General features: G+C 38.3%; 2 protein-coding genes across 3 annotated transcripts in view; one reads left to right on the top strand and one right to left on the bottom strand.

Moving 5' to 3' along the window:
- adad1 (adenosine deaminase domain containing 1 (testis-specific)) overlaps nt 1-19,777 on the top strand; it is a 20,645-nt gene extending 868 nt beyond the window's left edge. The window contains exons 2-11 of the mRNA XM_051650546.1: nt 2,243-2,377; nt 2,485-2,652; nt 5,026-5,100; nt 5,862-5,987; nt 10,456-10,579; nt 15,168-15,338; nt 16,274-16,506; nt 17,200-17,434; nt 18,799-18,931; nt 19,664-19,777. Of these exons, the coding sequence (XP_051506506.1) occupies nt 2,243-2,377; nt 2,485-2,652; nt 5,026-5,100; nt 5,862-5,987; nt 10,456-10,579; nt 15,168-15,338; nt 16,274-16,506; nt 17,200-17,434; nt 18,799-18,931; nt 19,664-19,777 (1,514 nt within the window). The remainder of the gene's footprint in view (nt 1-2,242; nt 2,378-2,484; nt 2,653-5,025; nt 5,101-5,861; nt 5,988-10,455; nt 10,580-15,167; nt 15,339-16,273; nt 16,507-17,199; nt 17,435-18,798; nt 18,932-19,663) is intronic.
- Nucleotides 1-21,559, bottom strand: part of LOC127413399 (MORC family CW-type zinc finger protein 3-like) — a 212,894-nt gene that overhangs the window by 38,532 nt on the left and 152,803 nt on the right. The gene's annotated exons all lie outside the window — the stretch shown is intronic.

Below are 21,559 nucleotides of genomic sequence, written 5' to 3'. Positions count from 1 at the left end.
ACAGAGGCAAGGCTCTCGGGAGCACGCATAAATGTCACATCCCACAGGCAAAAGCGACCCGCTCCCTTCACATGAAAATCAGTCTACAGGCTTTAATTGCCAATCTAGGAAGTCCGGAAAGGGCTCATTTTTTAAGTTGCGTTACAAGCCGTTCACACATTGGCAAAAGAATGGTGAACATTACATGAAAATTGATACATACTGCACCTTTAAGAAAGTATATAGAGTGAATTTAGATTATATGTTGATTATAAAGTCACTTAAACCTTGTGCGACCTTCGGGACATTTTTGTCTTTTTCAGTTTAGTTTTTTGATCATTTTGGCTGCGTTACTGCCAACGGCATACATTTTGCCAAAGGTGTGTATTTTTGGGGGCCTGAGTAGCTCAGCGAGTAAAGATGCTGACTACCACCCCTGGAGGTAGTGGCCCAGGGCGTGCTGAGTGACTCCAGCCAGGTCTCCTAAGCAACCAAATTGGCCCGGTTGCTAGGGAGGGTAGAGTCACATGGGGTAACTTCCTCATGGTCGCTATAATGTGGTTCGTTCTCGGTGGGGCGCGTGGTGAGTTGTGCGTGGATGCTGCAGAGAATAGTGTGAAGCCTCCACACACACTACGTCTCCGTGGTAACGCGCTCAACAAGCCACGTGATAAGATGCATTGATTGACGGTCTCAGACGTGGAGGCAACTGAGATTCGTCCTCCACCACCCGGATTGAGGCGAGTCACTATGCCACCATGAGGACTTAAAGCGCATTGGGAATTGGGCAGTCCAAATTGGGGAGAAAAGGGGAGAAAAAAAAAAAAAGTGTGTATTTTTGGGGGAATTTTAATATTTCAACCTCATTTCCTATAATACACTGTGTACACAAAATAGTTACACTCAGGACCTTCAGGACAAAAATGTCCCCATTGAAACCCATTAAAACTGCAATATTTGATCCCGGTGCCATTAAAGCATAAAATCATGAATTCTTTATGCTTTCATTCCAGAGCCCTGGTTTCAAAATTTACATTTTTTATGGCGCCATTTTTCTCATGTTTGGTCTATGGAGCAAATACATGCTTTTCCCCTATTTTCTGTGTGCTGTATTATAGATTACTGCAGGTCAACTGAATGCAGCTAAAATTGTGTGAATGTGTTGGTATGGATGTCAGAGTGTGTTTGTGTGTGTGTGTATTGAGAAGTGTGTGTGTGTAAAAAAATAACGTAATTATGTAAACAAACTGGCATTTAAAGGGTTAAAATCCTGAAAATGGATGTATATTTGGTAGTTATGATCAAGACTGTTGGTTAAAAAAAGTCAGTGAAATTGGAAAATAATATTAATATATGATATTTTGTGGCAAATTTTTGATGCAGACATTTTTGTTCTCTAAAGTCCTGAGTGTGTGTTTTCTTTTTTTTTTTTTTTTTTTTTTTTTTTTAAATCTGACACTGCACAGGGAGGCCTGGGTAGCTCAGTGGTAAAAGACGCTGGCTACCACCCCTGGAGTTCACTAGTTCGGATCCAGGGCGTGCTGAGTGACTCCAGCCAGGTCTCCTAAGCAACCAAATTGGCCCGGTTGCTAGGGAGGGTAGAGTCACATGGGGTAACCTCCTCGTGGTCGCTATAATGTGGTTCGTTCTCGGTGGGGCGTGTGGTGAGTTGAGCGTGGTTGCCGTGGTGGATGGCGTGAAGCCTCCACACACACTATGTCTCCGTGGCAACGCGCTCAACAAGCCACGTTGACGGTCTCAGATGCGGAGGCAGCTGGGATTCATCCTCCGCCACCCGGATTGAGGCGAATCACTACGTGACCATGAGGACATAAAAGTGCACTGGGAATTGGGCATTCCAAATTGGGTGAAAGGGGAACCCCCCCCCCCCCCCCCCCAAATCAAAAAATAACATTAAATCTGACACTGCACAAAAAATAATAAAGCATTAAAAAATCAATGTTGTTGCTAATCATTGACATATCCCAGATTGTGATAATCCCCCCCCCCCCAAAAAAAAAATTCCTCTTAGCATTTATTATATGGAAAATAATTCATTTTTTGTGTTTTTTTTTCTTCATAAAACTGGAAAATAATATGAATATATAATATTATTATGGCAGTTTTTTGACGTGGATATTTTTGTCCTCGAAGGATCTCTGAGTAACTTTTTTTTTTTTATTGACGCACAAGGGTTGAGGATGGAATCATATTAGACAATATCAATATTTTCTCCTGCAACTGTTTTGTCTCTCATTTGCAGATTACAAACAGAAAATCCTCCCCCGCGAATTGATTGACAGATACAAACAAGGAGACACGCATCCAGTGTCAGCACTGTACCAGCTCTCTCAAGTTCTGCAGTTTCAACTGGACCTAAAAGAAACAGTTACCACCAGTAACTATCATGTTACATCACACTTTTTACTGTATCCCACCTGATATTGTGTTGTGGATTGGCCAGTTTGTATGCATTTAACATTTGTGGCTTTGTGCTCCGAGCAGCAGGTGTTACAGGGTTTTACTTTGCATTTTGTGCTGTGATTGACGGAGTCCAGTATAAGACCGGAATGGGCATTACGAAGAAAGAAGCGAGAGCCAAAGCAGCTGAACTTGCGCTTGAAGAACTCATAGCAAGTCTAGAAAATGATGGGATACCTTCAGATGTTTCCGGTAAAAATGCAAAGATGATTTTAGATGAACAGAATGATTATGCTATAGGCAATCATATCTTGGGTTATGAGTACCAGTTTAAACTCAATGTAATATGGTGTTCACAACCTATTTTATCTAGTTTCAGAGTGAAACGTGATTTTTGAGAAAAAACGTAGGACATGACTTAATTTTAGCAATCGGAAATTGATTAAAACTGGGCGTGAACACCAGAATGAAACCAGATAGATGAAGAGGAGGGGTTGAAAAAGTAAGAGGTATTCATGATGTCAGCCGAAAAGGAAAGTCATTTCAGAGGGGTGTTTTTACATTTTGATGGATTATGAAGACACCTTTATTTCTTTTGAATAACGTGCACCAATGTGGCATGGAACGTGTATCAAAGGAATATTCTGGGTGGAATACAAGTTAAGCTCAATTGACAGTATTTGTGGCATAATGTTGATTACCAAAAAAAAAACAAACAAAAAAAATTCTGCCTCATCCCTCCTTTTCTTTAAAAATTGCAAAAATCGAGGTTAAGTGAGGCACTTACAATGAAAGTGAATTGGGCCAATTTTTGGAGGTTTTAAAGGCAGAAATGTGAAGCTTATAATTTTATAAAAGCATTTAATTCTGTTAAGTCAGTTGGCTCAATTTAGATTTTCTGTTGACTTTAATGGTGAACTGTGTAATTTCTGTGCTGCTTGTTTATTTCCTGTTATCAAATAGGTTTCCCGAACAATCCCCCCATCGACCACTCGTAGGTCAAACAGATATTCCCGCCTCAAACTCATGCCATTGGTTGAGGCTACATCCACAATAATCCATCCACACTGCCATTTTCAAACGTTTTCCAAAAGTTGCTCGTCCACACTGAAACGTCTGAAAACGTTTATATCCCCTTACTGCGCATGCGAATAAAACGTAAAATTGAGGCCCTGCTTTATTTCCATGTGTGGTCTGAAACGCAATTCTCGTGTTCTGCCGTCAGACAGTAATTCTGAGTAAACTTCCCGTTGCTTTTGAAGGAATGCAATGTGAAGGTTACAAAGTAACATTTATCTTTAACAACACTATGAAAGTCAGTAGCAGGCACAACAATGCCGCTACAACATGGGCCGCCATCTTGATTGTTTTGGGTTGAATGGACATGACAACAAACAGGTCATCGTTTTCGAGTATCTGGAATAAACGTAACAACTTTGGAGAGCATTTTCGAAAAGCTCCATTTTCGCTGGACAAAAACACTGTCGCAGTGTGGACGGAAGGCCGTAATGTAACTAAATCAGTGCTTTTTTAAACGAAAACATATTAGTGTGGACGTGACCTGAGCCAATGTTGTTGCACTGATTGGGATACTCAAATAAACTGAGCATTATTTTGAAAGTGCCACTGAATAATAGTGTATTTCGGGATAATGAAGCAACAAATGGCTAAAAAAAAATAACATTACGTTTAAGGAACACCATAACATTGAAAGTAAAGTGCGGAGATGTTTTTGAATTAAAATTTGCTGTTACTGGAGCTACAATTTAGTTTGCACAATATCTGTTGTCATTAGCGGTCTGCTTTGACAGGTTTCTTGCAATAAAAGGCAATCAACCGTGTGACATTCTGGTTGACACTTTCCATTGAATCGTTGCGAGTGGTTAGTCAGCCCTTCCATTTTTAAGTCTAATGTAAATATGCACACTTAAAACTTCAATGTGAAAGTTCCCCCAACATCTGAAACTAGAGAACTCCTCGCTGTCTTCCCTTCCTATCGAAACAGCTCTATAGTCATTCACTGAAACCGTGGTGAAGCTCTTTCCTGTTTGAGGTGGGGGTGCAACATTTGTTTTTCAATGCAAGACCAAATAGATCTTACACTTTCTCAAAGTTGGGTTGTTGCAATTTTTGGCCAGAGATTTAGCAGACATCACAAACATTCCATGTCATAGATATTTATGGAATATACATGTACGTCTGACAGATTTTGATAATTGAATGGATCATTTTGCATGTGATGGCTCACACGATGAAAGAATGATTAGAAGTTGTGACGAGTATGACAATTTCACTGAGAATCAACTCATCCGTTTTGATCAGCAAGCCATGTGCATTTAGTTATCGTGCAAATTGTACTTACTCTTTTGCACATGTGCCAAAACACGTGCAATTAGCTTAAATGAATAAGAAATTCAAATCCGGTGTGAACAAGAAACTAATTGTAACTGTCTGTAAACTTCAACACCATAGCATTGACAAGCACCACTCACATTTATCCAGAAAATGTTATTGCCTTCTATAGTTCTGATATATAATTTATGCAGTATATGCACAGCATATCTGGACTTGATATTTTGATTACGCATTTTTGGTTCTTTAAAATGTGTATGTTTTTTTTTTCAGTGGGTCCTCCTCCCCTGCCGGTAAGAGAAAAAGACACGGCAATTCCAGAAATCCATTCTGGAAGAGCTGCACTTGGTAAATGAATTCACAGCATCAGAAACTTTCATATATTTGAATCTTTATATAAATGAAAAGAAAAAAAATATATTTTTTTTTTGATAAGAGCCAAAGTCTGGTGCATTTACAGTTGTACTCATATATTTACACACCCATAACAGAATTTCTTAAAAGTTTAGCATGTTAAAAACATATTTCGTTTTTTATTTTAATTGATCTCTCTTATTTAATAAAATAATACATATCTTGCACATTCTGCATGGGGTATGTACATTTATGAGCAGAACTATGAAGCCACGGTCATTCTACAAATCCACACGTTGCACTCCGTTCATACGCATTCGAATTTGCATTATTTTGTGCACGAAAATTCAAGTTTGGCGAATTCATATGACGAAAAGCTGTGTGACCTATAGAAGATGGGAACATTGCATGCTGACCTCTTGGCTCAATACAAAAAATGCATATTTCAAAGCTGCATGTTTTTGTTGTTGTCGGATAGTGAGTAGATGATACATTAATATAACATTTTGAATATAATTGTATTTGTTATTAGTGACATGTTATTAAAACTACAAGCCTTGAATGTGACATCATATCCTGTCCATTGCTGCTTAACTCCTTGTCCCGGATCCCAAGTATCCACTCAGTTATAACCTTTATAACCTTTTGACTGCTGTACTTCTAACTAGTAATCAACTGATATTGTTGAATTTGAAAATACTTGTGAACTTTCCTTAAAGTTGACTAATAATTTAATTTCGGTTGATTTAACGCAGAGAGAAAGAACCCCATAAAGGATCAAGTACCCAGTGCGGTAAGAGAGTTGTTCACCAAGCTAATGGACAGTTACCCAGAATTCTCTGGCTGCAGAGGAACAGTGGCTGCATTTGTCATGCTGTCTCGTAAGTTCGACCCCAGACTCGTATTGTGGGATCTGTATTGATAAGGCATGTGGCATTTAAGATTCTCCTTGTTGCCATACAAAACCTCTCGAAACCTTTTAAGAACATATCTGGGTCAAATTTCCCCCCAAAATTGAAAGAAATAATTAATTTTTTTTTTTTTTTTTTTTTTTAAATGATGCCTATTAGCATGAAGATTTTTGGATTGTGACACTATTTTCAATACTAGTTAAGCTCAATCGACAGATTTTGTCACAAAATATTGATTACTGCAAAAAATATTTTCATCCCTCTTTTGTGGTTACATTTAGGCACTTATAATGGAAGTGAATGGGGCCAGTCCATAAACGTTACAGTAAACACTATTTTAAAATTATAGCCACACCATGTTAACATAAAAGTGCTGTGAAAAAGTATTTCTGGTTTCTTCTGTTTTTGTGTATATCTCATACTGAATTGTTTTAAAAATTCAAACTAAATCTAACATAAAACACAGGCAATCTGAGTAAACACAAAATACAGTTTTTAAATGATAATGTTATTTATTGAAGCAAAAAAGTTATTCAATACCATCTGGGCCTGTGTGAAAAAGTACTAGTTACTAAATCCCCAAATCTATGAAACTGCATTCATAATGGGGTTCAGCTGGACTAGACACACCCAGACCTGATTACAGCCAGCCCTGTTCAATCAAATCAACACCTAAATATAACTTTTTCAAAGGGGTGAATTTGGCTAAAAGGTCTCACCCTGTAGCACACTATGCCAAGGTCGAAAGAAATTCCAGAAATTGAGGAAAAAGGTGATTGAAATACATCAGTCTGGGAAGGGATACAAAGCTATTTCAAAGGCTCTGGGACTGTAAAGACCCACAGTGAGAGCCATTATCTCCACATGGAGAAAATTGGCACAGTAGGGAACCTTCCCAGAAGTGGCCGACCTTCCAAAATTCCTCCAAGAGCACAGCGACGACTCATCCAGGAAGTCACAAAAAAGCCAAGGACAACATCCAAGGAACTGCAGGCCTCTCTCGCATCACTAAAGGTCAATGTTCATGACTCCACTATCAGAAAGACACTGGCCAAAAATGGCATCCATGGAAGAGGGGCGAGGTGAAAACAACTGCTAACCCAGAAGAACATTAAGTCTCGTCTTGATTTTGCCAGAACACATCTTGATGATCCTCAAACCTTTTGGGAGAATGTTCTGTGGACTGATGAGTCGAAAGTGGGACCGTTTGGAAGACGGGTCCCGTTACATCTCGTGTAAATCAAACACAGAATTCCACATAAGAACATCATACCTACGGTCAAGCATGGTGGTGGTGGTGGTGTGATGGTGTGGGGATGCTTTGCTCTTCAGGGTGACTTGCAGTAATTGAGGGAAACATGAATTCTGCTCTTTTCCAGAAAATCCTAAAGGAGAACGTCCGGTCATCAGTCCGAGAGTTGAAGCTCAAGCGCAACTGGATTATGCAGCAAGACAATGATCCAAAGCATAGGAGTAAGTCCACCTCTGAATGGCTGAAAAGAAGCTAAATTAAAGTTTTGGAGTGACCTAGTCAAAGTCCTGACTTGAACCCGATTGAGATGCTGTGGCAGGACCTTAAATGGGCAGTTCCTGCTCGAAAACCCTCCAGTGTTGCTGAACTAAAGCAGTTCTGCAAAGAAGAGTGGGCCAAACCTCCACCACAGCGTTGAGAAAGACTGATCTTCAGTTATCAGAAGCGTTTGGTTGCTGTTGTTGCTGCTAAAGGTGGCACAACCAGCTATTGAGTTGAAGGGGGCAGTTAGTTTTTCATATGGGTGATAGAGGTGTTGGATAACTTTTTTGCTTCAATAAAATATATATATATATTTGAAAAATGTATTTTGTGTTTACTCAGATTGCCTTTGTTTTATGTTAAATCTCGTTTGAAGATCTAAAATAATTAGTATGAAAAATACACAAAAATAGAAGAAATCAGGAAGGGGTAAATACTTTTTCACATCACCGTATATATGTGTTGACATGATTTTGGTGGTATAAAATCACTAACTAACCTTATCTGTGTAAAGTTATATCTAATATGATAGCGATTGCAATTTTGTCACACTAAAATCATATAGAACAGAGATTTTAACACTAGAGTCACATCAACACATATAATGTTTACATCTTGTGGCTATACTTCTGAAACAGCGTGTATTGTCATGTTTACGTGCTCGCCCCATTCACTTCCATTGTAAATGTCTTACTGGAACCAAGATTTTTAAATAACAAAGGACGAGTCGTAAATGATTTCTGTGGTAGTCAACATTATGCTACAAATGCTGTCGATTAAGCTTAACTTGTATTGAACCCGGAATATTCCTTTATGCACATTTCCCCCCCCACCTCTCATTATTGTATTTAATAAAAATAAATAAAAAAAACAATGATTTATTATTTAAAGCTGAAGTGTTTCGTTTCTGCACCACTAGTGTTACCAAGCAGAATTGCAAAAATATTGACCGTTTTTTTTAAACTATCAATTATCCCTTTAACATGGGAAAATTCCAGTTTTTCTTGTTTAATTGGCAACATTTGTACACTAATACAAACAGTTTAATCATTTAAAATCTATTAATTCCGAGAATTGATACATGACACAATAGTTATTAAAATGAATTTCAAAAATTCTTATTCAGTAATCACAGACATCTGGAACAGCCAAGAAAAATCAGAATTTCATCGTTCAAAAAAGTATGCGAACCTTTCATATCTTGCCGTTCACACACAATAAATAAAAGCACATGGCAGACGGATGTAAGAATCCCTTTCACACTGAAACACTTGCTACTCAAAGTAATAAAGTTGAATAAATAAAGTCTAATTGACGCATAATTAGATTAATGACTTCTATTGTCCATTATCAGACGTAACGTAATCATATACAATATGTTAAACAACTGACATCTGTTTTTGTGATATCATGGGAGCGCATTACAATTCGAACTTCCACAACGAAACTCTTAAGTAAAGTGCAAACAAGGGAAATGTTTATATGTTGGCAGACACTTAGTGACAACTGATACATCCACAGGATGTTTGGATTTGTGTCGAGCTCTGTAATGTTAGTCAATTTCTAACATGAGAAATAGTCATGATCCACTGGCAAGGAAGCTGTCGAGAGCCTAACGTTTTATTTTGGGACACATTTACAGTAATAGGCGGGAAGTTGGGAGTTGTTGCATTCCTCATGGCAGTTACATTTCCTAAAACGTTACCTGTATGTTGGTGGATGTGTTTGGAATTGTTTTAAAATGGATTCTGACCAAGAAAATATGTGTACCCTGGTATTAAAATGAAAAGCAAATCGCTCGCATTAAAAGTGAAAGCACTGAAAGCGGCCGTTGCGTTGCATTGCGAATGGATCGTTTTCAGAAGCCTGTTCTATTTATGACGAGCTCCAGACATTTTCCAGTTTGTCTGAAATAAAATGAATTACTTACTAAGTATTTTATGTGTTATGTGTTTCATCGACCTGACTGTTATATCAAAGCCACATCATCCTGTTGTTTCTGGTCTACCAAATCATATTTTGTTTCTAACTGCATGTATATGCAGTTTTATCCATGTTAAAGGGATAGTTAATCATTTACTCACCCTCATGCCATCCCAGATGTGTATGACTTTCTTCTGCTGAACACAAACGAAGATTTCTAGAATAATATCTCAGCTCTGTAGGTCCATACATTGCAAGTAGACAGTGTCCAAAACTTTGAAGCTCCAAAACGCACATAAAGGCAGCATAAAAGTAATCCATAATACTCCAGTGGTTTAATCCATGTCTTTTGAAGTGATCCAAATCAGTATTGGGTGAGAACAGACCAAAATAAAACTCAGTTAATCATCGAGTCTCCTTGGCGATTCTGATTTCAAGCTAGATTACACTTCCTAGCGCCATCTAACGCTCTGCGCATGTGTCAAGCACTAGGAAGTGCAATCAAGCTTGAAATCATGATTGTGTCTAGAGACTGCAGTTGCAAGACGTACAGTGTAAAAGGATTTACATTTTGGTCTGTTCTCACCCAAAACCAACTGGATCACTTCAGAAGACATGGAATAAATCACTGGAGTTTTATGGATTACTTTTATGCTGCCTTTATGTGCTTTTTGGAGCTTTATATGGACCTACAGAGCTGAAATCTGCATTTGTTTTCTGCATAAGAAAGTCATACATCTGGGATGGCATGAGGGTGAGTAAATGATGAGAGAATTTTCATTTTTGGGTGAACTATCCCTTTAACATTATAATAGTCAACTTTTATACCAATGGATGTCTGTTAAAAATTAGGTAGGATACAGATAATTCATCCATTTAACCATTGCTTAAGTTCCTCAAGTCAGAAAGTAAAACAGTTTAGGATGTGAGTCATTTTGATTAACAGCTCTTCTGAGTCTGTTGGCTTGACTTCACTCCAAATCCCAACTGTTCTGTGTGCAGCTACAGGATGTGAGGTTGTTGGTCTTGGCACGGGCAGTTCAAATACCAAAGCGAGTCCAGCACCCATGGGACGAATTCTGCATGATTCTCATGCTGTGGTCATTGCCCGAAGATCACTGATGAGGTAAACGGACTGTTCAACCTGTGTTTATTTTTGTGTAGATCTGGCACTTCTAAAAATACTTTTACACCTTTGTTTTAATCTACCAGTCAAAACTTTGGACACACTTGACTGAATTTGTTTCTCATGATCTTTAAAACCTTTTGATCTTACATGGATGAAAGTAATGATGGAAACAAATATACAGTAAATTAAATTGCACGTCATAAAGTTGCTTGAGAGCTGCAATCTAGACAAAGAGAGGATACTTTTAAGAAGCTCACATATCAGACAGTTTTCAGTCGTTTAACATTTTTGTCACTATATAATTTCCAGTATAATTCCAGCACTTTTCAGTACAAACATAAAGCTTTGCTTTTCAGCAGAACACAAAACACACACGAACACTGCTGCGTGCGTCTCTCTCCACTCCGGCGGTCTGGATTGCCCTTTTATCCCTCTCCAGCTCTCACTGCAACACAAAACAGATCATTTCCCAAAGGTGTCAAACCTTACTGCCCTTCCTCTCCCGGCCTCGCTCTCCACAGACGTCGCTCGGCCACGCCTCATCACCACATCTTGTTTTAGGTAATTTACTGTAATTAGATTACTTTTAGATTACTTCTGACCTTACCCTTTTTTATTAAATGTCACATGAATTCAAGTAGGAAAGTTTTGTACCTTTTTGGCAAAAATTCAAAGAGGAAAATATTATATTCCATTCTTTATTAGAAACAACAACAAAAAAAGTCTCAAACTTACCAAACGTAAATGAGTGTTAGGCTAAGTAAGAATGGAAAATTGTAAAAAAAAAAAATATATATATATATATATATATACTGTATATACAGTGCCTTGAAAAAGTATTCAGACCCCTGACCAATTCTCTCATATTACTGAATTACAAATGGTGCAATGAAATTTAATTCTGTTTGATATTTTATTTTAAAACACTGAAACTCGAAATCAATTATTGTAAAGTGACATTGTTTTTTTGTTGGGAAATATATTTATGAAAAATAATAGCATAAGCATTCAACCCCCACATTAATATTTGGTCGAGCCACCTTTGTAACTACTTTAAGTCTTTTGGGGTACATATGTACCATCTTTGCACACAGTGACGAAGTGATTTTGGCCCATTCTTCTTGGCAGATTTGCTCCAGGTTGTTCAGGTTGGTTGGGTGACGCTTGTGGACTGCAATTTTCAGATAGTGCCACAGATTCTCAATAGGATTGAGATCAGGACTTTGACTGGGCCACTGTAGGACATTTATCTTTTTGTTCTTGAGCCACTCCAATGTTGCTTTGGCCTTGTGCTTGGGATCATTGTCCTGCTCAAAGGTGAATTTCCTCCCAAGCTTCAGTTTTTTAGCAGACTGAAGCAGGTTCTCTTGCAGTATTTCCCTATATTTTGCTCCATCCATTCTTCCTTCAATTCTAACAAGATGCTCAGTCCCTGCTGATGAGAAGCATCCCCACAGCATGATGTTGCCACCACCATACTTCACTGTAGGGATGGTGTGTCTTGAGGCATAGGAAGTGTTAGGTTTGCACCACACATAGCGCTTTGAGATTTGGCCAAAAAGCTCTATCTTGGTCTCAATTGACTACAAAACCTTCTCCCACATCGCAGCTGGGTCACTCACATGCTTTCTGGCAATCTCCAGACGTGCTTTCAGATGGTACTTTTTGAGTAACGGCTTCTTTCTTGCCACCCTCGCATACAGGCCAGTGTTATGCAGTGCTCTTGATATGGTTGACTGGTGCACCATTACTCCACTCCCAGCCACTGAACTCTGCAGCTCCTTCAAAGTGATTGTTGGCCTCTCTGTGGCTTCTCTCAGAAGTCTCCTTTTTATTAGTGCGCTGAGTTTTGAGAGATGGCATTTTCTTGGCAGTGCCTGGGTGGTGTGGTGCAGCTTCTACTTCCTGATTATTGATCCAACTGTGCTCACTGGGATATCCAAACATTTGGATATTATTTTGTACCCTTTCCCTAATCTATGCATTTTTATGACTTTATCTCTAACTTCTGTGGAATGCTCTTTGGTCTTCATTTTCCTTCAGATTCACAGCCTGACCAATGATCCTTTAACAATGGGTTTTTTATCCAGAAAATGTGATTGCAACTTTAATGATTCACAGGTGGATGCCAATGGTAAAGTAACTGTGTCCTAATTAGGGCAATTTCTTTCATCTGTGTAACCTGGCAGCTTCCACAGTACAGAGGTTGAATACTTATGCAAGCAAGATATTTTTTTTATTTTTATATAGATATATATTTCGCAACATAAAACCAATGTCACCTAACAATAATTGATTTTGAGTTCCAGTGTTTTAAAATAAAATATCAAATAGAATTAAATTTCATTGCACCATTTGTAATTCAGTAATATGAGCTAATTGGTTAGGGGTCTGAATACTTTTGCATGGCACTGTGTGTGTGTGTGTGTGTGTGTGTATATATATATATATACACACACACCGATCAGCCACAACATTAAAACCACTGACAGGTGAAGTGAATAACACTGATTATCTCGTTACAATGGCACCTGTCAAGGGGTGGGATATTAGGCAGCAAGTGAACAGTCAGTTCTTGAATTTCATGTGTTGGAAGCAGGAAAAATGGGCAAGTGTAAGGATCTGAGCGACTTTGACAAGGGCCAAATTGTGATGGCTAGACGACTGGGTCAGAGCATCTCCAAAACAGCAGGTCTTGTGGGGTGTTCCCGGTATGCAGTGGTTAATACCTACCAAAAGTGGTCCAAGGAAGCACAACTGGTGAACCGGCAACAGGGTCATGGGTGCCCAAGGCTCATTGATGCACGTGGGGAGTGAAGGCTTGCCCGTCTGGTCTGATCCCACAGAAGAGCTACTGTAACACAAATTGCTGAAAAACGTAATGCTTGCCATGATAGAAAGGTGTCAGAACACACAGTGCATCACAGCTTGCTGCATATGGGGTTGCGTAGCTGCAAACCAGTCAGAGTGCCCATGCTGACCCCTGTCCACTGCCGAAAGTGCCTACAATGGGCACGTGAGCGTCAGGACTGGACCATGGAGCAATGGAAGAAGGTGGCCTGGTCTGATGAATCACATTTTCTTTTAGATCATGTGGGCAGCCGGGTGCATGTGTGTCATTTACCTGTGGAAGAGATGGCAGCAGGATGCACTATGGGAAGAAGGCAGGCCGGTGGAGGCAGTGTGATGCTCTGGGCAATGTTCTGCTGGGAAACCTTGGGTCCTGGCATTCATGTGGATGTTACTTTGACCCGTACCACTTACCTAAAGATTTTTGCAGACCACGTACACCCCTTCATGGCAACGGTATTCCCTGATGGCAGTGGCCTCTTTCAGCAGGATAATGCACCCTGCCATACTGCAAAAATTGTTTAGGAATGGTTTGAGGAACATGACAAAGAGTTCAAGGTGTTGACTTGGCCTCGCCTCCAAATTCCCCAGATCTCAATCTGATTGAGCATCTATGGGATGTGCTGGACCAACAAATCCGATCCATGGAGACCCCACCTCGCAACTTACAGGACTTAAAGGATCTGCTGTTAACATCTTGGTGCCAGATAACACAGGACACCTTCAGAGGTCTTGTGGAGTCCATGCCTCGATGGGTCAGAGCTGTTATGGTGGCACGAGTGGGACCCACACGATATTAGGCAGGTGGTTTTAATGTTGTGGCTGATTGGGGTGTGTGTGTGTGTGTGTGTGTGTGTGTATGTATATATATATATATATATATATATATATATATATATATATATATATATATATATATATATATATATATATATATATATAATAATTTTGTGAATCTTTTTTTAATTAAAAAAGTAGAATTAGGAGATCAAGAATTTAAGAACAAATGATTGAAGTTGCCTGATTTACATTTAATCATGTAATCCATAAAAAGTGACTCTAATCTGATTATGAGTATTTAAAAATTGTATGTAATCTAATTACAAGTACTCGATTTTAGTAATCTGATTATGTAATCCAGGTTACTTGTAATCCGTTACTACCCAGCACTGAGAATGAGTAGGTGTGTCTAAAGTTTTTACAGGTAGTGCATAATATGTTTCAGTTTAAAAATAGCAAATGAGATGCACACAAAATTGGTGAAATTGAGAGTTATTTTACTCAATATTTTCTGTAAATTCACTTATAATTAGTGGTCGACCAATATGGGTTTTGATATGTGGTTCTGATAACCAGAGAGTGGGGTGGCTGATGGCCGATATAATGCTGATATATAATTATGATAAAGGCTTTTACAATTTGATTCTAGCAATTAAGACACACACATTTTTATGCAATATTTACTGAAAATTCATTAAAACTGCATTATCCATTGACAAGGCTGTCAGTATATTTTGGAACTTAAGGGGACACTTCTGTTAATTACTGATAAATATCAAAATATTTGAAAACAGAAGATTTTATGCATTGTGGGTGAAATTCATCTGGTGGTAGTAGTCTCAAAATTACCATATATCAGCCGATTAATCGCCTTGGTCAATATATCAGTCTGTCATTAATTTAAAGCTCTGAAGAGTAAGATTTATCTTTTACTGAATGTCTGAATGTCCTATAGGTTTCTGTATAGGAATCTGCTGCTGTTCTTCAGTAAGAATAGCTCTCTGGAAGAAAAGTCTGTCTTTCAGCAGGACCAGACCACTAAACTCCTCAGCTTTAAAAACCACATCACTGTACACCTGTACCTGAGTCAACTGCCCAAAGGAGCTGCGCAGATCCCATCACAACTGTACACACACACACACACACACACACACACACACACACACACAACAAGGGCCATTAACGTAGTCTTCCATTCTTGTAATGCATATGTCTGTAACAACAAAACATATTGATGGGAATGACTAACAAGACCATTAGATACACATTGCAACGTAAAGACACATTACAGCAAATTAATTGTTTAAACTTAACATACTTAAAGGAATAGTTCACCCCAACATACAAATTCTGTCAATAATGAAAACAGTTTCTTTTCATGTATTTTTTCTTCTTTGGAACATGAAACATATTAATGTTCTGGCTGCTCTTTTCCAAACAATGAAAGGGAATGCAGACGGGTGTTGTCAATCTCCAAAAAGTGCAAAAAGCACCATTAAAGTATCATAAAATTAGTCAGTGCAGCTCATGTGCTATATTCTAAGTCTTCTGAAGCCATATGATAGCTTTTGTGAAAAATAGACTGAAATATATATATATGTATATATATGGATATTTGCTGAAAATCATCCCCTCCTCAGCTTTATTCAGATTCAGAAATGGTGCATTAATACGCATTATACCAAGTTTGATGCCAGTTGTGATGAGCCACCACATGCAAGTACAGATTACATGCCATTCTTGAATTATTATGGTGCTTTTTTTGTCATTTTTTGGAACCTGATAGCCCCCTCCCCCATTAACTCTCATTAAACCTGAATTCAGACATTTTGCAGTACAGCTCCCTTTGTGTTCCACAGAAGAAAGACAATTGTATGGGTTTGGAATGACATGAGGGTTTGTAAATAATAACAGAATTTACGTTTTTGGTTAAAGTATATGTTTGTGTATATGTTTCTAATTGAAATTGTCACAAAGTGCCTTAAAGTTGTGATTTTTTTTGCTACTTCTGAATGTGTTTATTGATAAAGCCAAATGACAAATGTCCTCCTTGTTTTTTAGCCGGCTAAATCCTCTGTCCATTTCTGCATGGGAAGTGAACAATCAGATCGGTCTTCATGTGGTGGTGGAGGGGAAGGTCTTCTCCAAGTTCTCCAGCTCGTATGAGCAGATGGGCTCTCATGTGGTCAGTATGTCCGCCACGGATAAGATCATGCAGTGGCAGGTGTTGGGTTTCCAGGGGGCGCTACTGAGCCACTTTATTGAGCCTGTCTACGTAAGCAGCATCTTCATCGGTAAGTTGAAATACGAAGAACCCGTAGAATGCCGCATAGTACATACCCGAATGCAGAGATTTTTGTCTTGATGAAAATGTCCAAATTAAGTCATTATTTTATCATGTCATTTGAAAATGGTGATTTAGTCAACGAAAATAACATTTTATTTCACAGTAATATGTAAAAAGATGAAAACATGTATCAAACTGTAACAGATATTTAACCAAATATTCAAACATTTAGAAAAATAAAAATATTTACTTAAACACGTTTCAAACATATGAAAGATTTATCAGCTAAAACATGAGACAACTTCATTGAAAAACATAATGAGAAGAATATACTTATGTTCAGTATTAGTTACTTTTAAGAAATTACTGTGTTGTGAATTCTTTGCACTTTAGAGAGGGGGTTTCCAACTGAGGGGCCACAAGGAAAATCTGGGGGGGCAATGCCCCCCTCTTAGACCCGGCCATGTCCTTGAGACAGATTAGCCAACTAGTTGTTCAGGCAACCCACAGACTTGTTGATTTTGAAAATATGTAGTTTTGCGCATCTCTACTTTTAAGTGATGTTTTGATGAATGATGTGATCATTTATCAAAGTGTAGTCTAACAGGTAGGTTGTATAGTGAACGTTTTAAAACTGTACTTTGTATGATTTGGTAATGTCAACATCCTGTTGGTGTGTCTGGTCTTTCACATTGCTCAGGGGATGAGAGCTGCAATGATACACGTGGCATGGAGATGGCAGTGAATCAGCGTGTGGATGGCATCACTTCAACACTTCCATTGTATTACTGTGTATACCGGCCACACATCAGCCTGGTGACCTCTGCCATGCCCGCGGATGCTCGCCCCACCCAGAAATCTCTCAGCTTGAACTGGAGCCAGGGAGACATTTCAGTGGAGGTGGTGGATGCTCTCGAGGGCAAGTCCACAGAGGAGTGAGTGCCATCCATCCATCCATCCCGAAAACACATAAGAGCAAATTATATTTATTTTTTGAGCTTAATGACTAAATGATATGTATACAGATTCCCTGTACATACCCAGTGTTAATTTTCACGTTATTTTAGTAATATTTTATGTCCTTTAAGTTTAGTCAGTAATTCTTTATTAAGACAGAAATATTCATTAATATTAAGTCAGTTTTACTCTGACTAAAATGATTATAATGAAAAGTTGACAATAATGTGTACAATGACAAGAATGTATCAAGCTGTAACAGATCAAACTTTAACTAAATATTCAAATATTTGAAAAAATATATAAACTATTACTACATTTATAAACTCCAATTATTTAAACATGTATCAAACATATTAAATATTATTATGTTAAATATGATAGACTGAACAACTTGACTGTTCTGAAAACCTGATCTCCTGAAATAATTGCATTTAATACATTTTTGATATATTAGCTACTCTTAAGTAGTTGTTAATTCTTCACGTTGAGACGGTTTAGGATATTGTGTTAGGTGAAGTGTGTTTTTAAGGAAATGGCGAATTCACAACGTAAATTATGCATTCTGACTAGCGCGTAACTTGGTTCAAGTTCACCTGTTCATTGGCTTCAGTGTCAGATTTAAGTTGTAATAATGATACATTTTTTTTGGAATGCCCAATTCCCAATGCGCTCTAACTCCTCGTGGTGGCGTAGTGACTCGCCTCATTCCGGGTGGCGGAGGACGAATCTCAGTTGCCGCCGCGTCTGAGACCGTCAGTCCGTGCATCTTATCACGTGGCTCGTTGAGCATGTTACCACGGAGACAAGGCGCGTGTGGAGGCTTCACGCTATTCTCCGCGGTATCCACGCACAACTCACCACGCACCCCACCGAGAGCGAGAACCACATTATAGCGACCACGAGGAGGTTACCCCATGTGACTCTACCCTCCCTAGCAACCGGGCCAATTTGGTTTCTTAGGAGACCTGGCTGGAGTCACTCAGCATGCTCTGGATTCAAACTCACGACTCCAGGGTTGGTAGTCAGCGTCAATACTCGCTGAGCTACCCAGGCCCACAATATCTTGCAGTATTATTTTTGTTTCCATCATATTTTAATCAACATTATGTTGTAGTTGTAGGAAGAGTTAAGTTTAATAATTTGGGTCTTTGTTTAGAGATTTTGTAAAAACCCTAAACCAAGTCTGTAGAATAACAGTATGTTGGCTTTGTCAAGCCACCATAATGAAAGCTGTTTGATTATTGTCCTGATGCTTAGACAATCAAAAAAACCTTAGTCAAGGAACATTTTTGCCTGTAATTTCATTGAAGACATTTCTGTGTGCTTATCTGTGTACAAGGTCACCATTTAAGAGTAGTCCAGCCCTGGCCAGCCGTCTTTGCAAAGCAGCTATGTTGAGTCGGTTCAATTTAGTCGCTAAAGAGGCCCAGAGAGAAGAACTGCTCACCGCTGTCACCTACAGGGAGGCCAAGGTACTGCACACCGTTAGTGCGTTTAAAGGGATAGTTCACACTAGAATGAAAATTCTGTCATAATTTACACACCCTCATGTCGTTTTATACCCTTATGAAGGAAATGTTTTAATGAATATCACAGTCTGTTTTTTTCTTCCATAAAAGACATTTCATAGTGACACTTAAAATTGTAAAAAAAGGACCCAAAGTATCATAAAAGTAGCCAATGTGGCTCGAGCATCATATTCCAAGTCTTCTGAAGGCATATGATGGGTTTTGTTGTTAAACAACCTAAAATTTAAGTCATTTTTTTTGGTGAATAGCTTGACGTCCGTCCCACATTCATAAGTTTTATGAGAGAAGCTTGTTCATTTGAGAACTAGCATTGTTTTTCACTGCAAAATTATTAAAATTTTGGGTTGTTTCTCAACAAAACCTATCGTATGCCTTGGAATATAATACAAGAGTCACATACTTTTGGGTCCTTTTTTAAGCTTTAAACTGAATCATTATTAACTGCCATTGTATTGGAAACATGGTCTGCGATATTCATTAAAATATCTCCTTTTGTGTTCCGCATTAGAAAGTCATATGTGTTTGGAAGGACATGAAAGTGGGTAAATGATGACAGAATTTTCATTTTTTGGGTGAACTATCCCTTTAATTATGCTAATCAAACAAATACTACATGTGAGTTGTTCATTTATAAGCATTTAATATTGATCATCTCTTTCATTATGGAATATCAAGATGATGGCAAAGCTGTACCAGGAAGCCAAGAGTGTCCTGAAGTCTTACCTGGCCAGGAAAGGCTACGGTCAGTGGGTGGAGAAACCGCCAATCAGTGACTATTTCTCCATGTGAGAACCGTCCTGCAGGTGCCACAAGCCAACGCTATGCCATGTTTAGTTATTTATATGTTTTAGTTGTTTCGTGTGGTGAACTAAATTACTTTTCGGTTTGGATGTTTGTTTTGTTCAGTTGTTATTTATTGATGTCAAAAAAAAAATGACAAAAAAACAACAAATCTAAATCTATATGTTTAAAGAATGGGGAAACTTGCTGGTGTTAAGGTTTCTTCCCCTAAGTACAAATACATGGGTAAATGTAGATAAATGAAAAGAACAGCCCAAAGCACAAAATGAGAAATAAAGGGGGAAAGTTTTGTTATTTTCCAAGGCAAATAAAAGGTGTTCTTTTGGCCCTTTGTTTGTTTTACTATATCATCTGTGTAAATTCCGTAGTCATTTCCTTTATCTTTTCAAATAAGAATTCTATTGACAATGAAAACAGACTATAACCAGAACTCTAAACTTTCACTCCAGTTTGACCTTGTGCGACCCCGCGTCCACATGCGTGGACGTTGTATTTTGGCTTCGCTATATGCAACACGTAATTTAAATAAATGTAATCCAACTGATTACTGTTCACAAGACTCAAGATTGTCATTTAAGGGTTAAACTTCTGATGCACCGAGTCACGTGACGCAACAGCATGACGTTGATTTCTGCGAAGCGCTCCTACGGGTGCAGAGCCAACAAAAGTGCCTCTGGTAAGAAACCTCTTCAAGTTTTTTCATTGAAACCAGTTTGGGTGTAAAGAGTAGCGTCTGTAGTTTCGTGTGATATGCCGCTTTAAAAAATTCATTAATTTTTCACGCATCAGCGCGCTGATAAACATAATGTCCACATACGTGGATTTTGGGACATTATTCCCTCAAGAGTTAAATCTTTTTATTTTTAATTTTTATTTTGAGTAACTTTCAACATTAACACATCTGTGGGTCATTTCTCTTCATTTTAATATACATTTTGTTATATTTTATTTTGTTATCACTGTACAATATGGCTCTATTCATCAACATAAGTAAATGCATTCCTATATTCACTGTGCATTTTCACATGGGCTCATCCAAAAGCTGAAAAATGTTGCTTTCAGAGGCTTTATATGGAGTTAGGATGAAAATATGGTGCATTTCGAACTGTTCTGAGACCAGTGCAGACAGACAGCACACTGGAGGTTAAGTCATTCACTAAATAGGGAGCAAGGGAGCATCCTTTAGCTTTCTACACAGCTAAGTGCATTCACTCCTAAAGTCCGACCAAAAGTTCAGTTTCAGGCTGCAGATGATGTTTGGATCACTCAACATGTTTGACAGACATGTGACAATGATAATCAGTACATAGATTCAGAATTTATAATGTATACATTTTATTTTAACATGGTTGGCAGTGATTGGATGATGCTGGACATTACTTTAAATCAGAATTAATTATGCTAATTTCTGATGTAATGTCTGTAACGTCTCAAAAACATGAATAATCAACACTCCTGGAAACATGATAAACAATCTGACAATTTATTTTTAAGAAAACTGTTTGCTTGTTTGCTAGGTTTTACTACTTGCACATCAAAAAGCGAAATATTAAATGCACACAGCAGTCATATTTGGGTCTCAGGAATTAAAAATGAGCATTTATTTTTTATTTATTTTATTTTTTTGTGGATTTTTTCCCCTTTTTCTCCCCAATTTGGAATGCCCAATTCCCAATGCGCTCTAAGTCCTCGTGGTGGCGTAGTGGCTCACCTCAATCCGGGTGGCGGAGGATGAATCCCAGTTGCCTCCACGTCTGAGACCGTCAACCC

This window comes from Myxocyprinus asiaticus, chromosome 22 (genome assembly GCF_019703515.2).
Source record: "Myxocyprinus asiaticus isolate MX2 ecotype Aquarium Trade chromosome 22, UBuf_Myxa_2, whole genome shotgun sequence".
NCBI lineage: Eukaryota > Metazoa > Chordata > Actinopteri > Cypriniformes > Catostomidae > Myxocyprinus > Myxocyprinus asiaticus.
The sequence above is the reverse complement of the archived record's forward strand: the minus strand, read 5'-3'. Positions and strand labels throughout refer to the sequence as shown.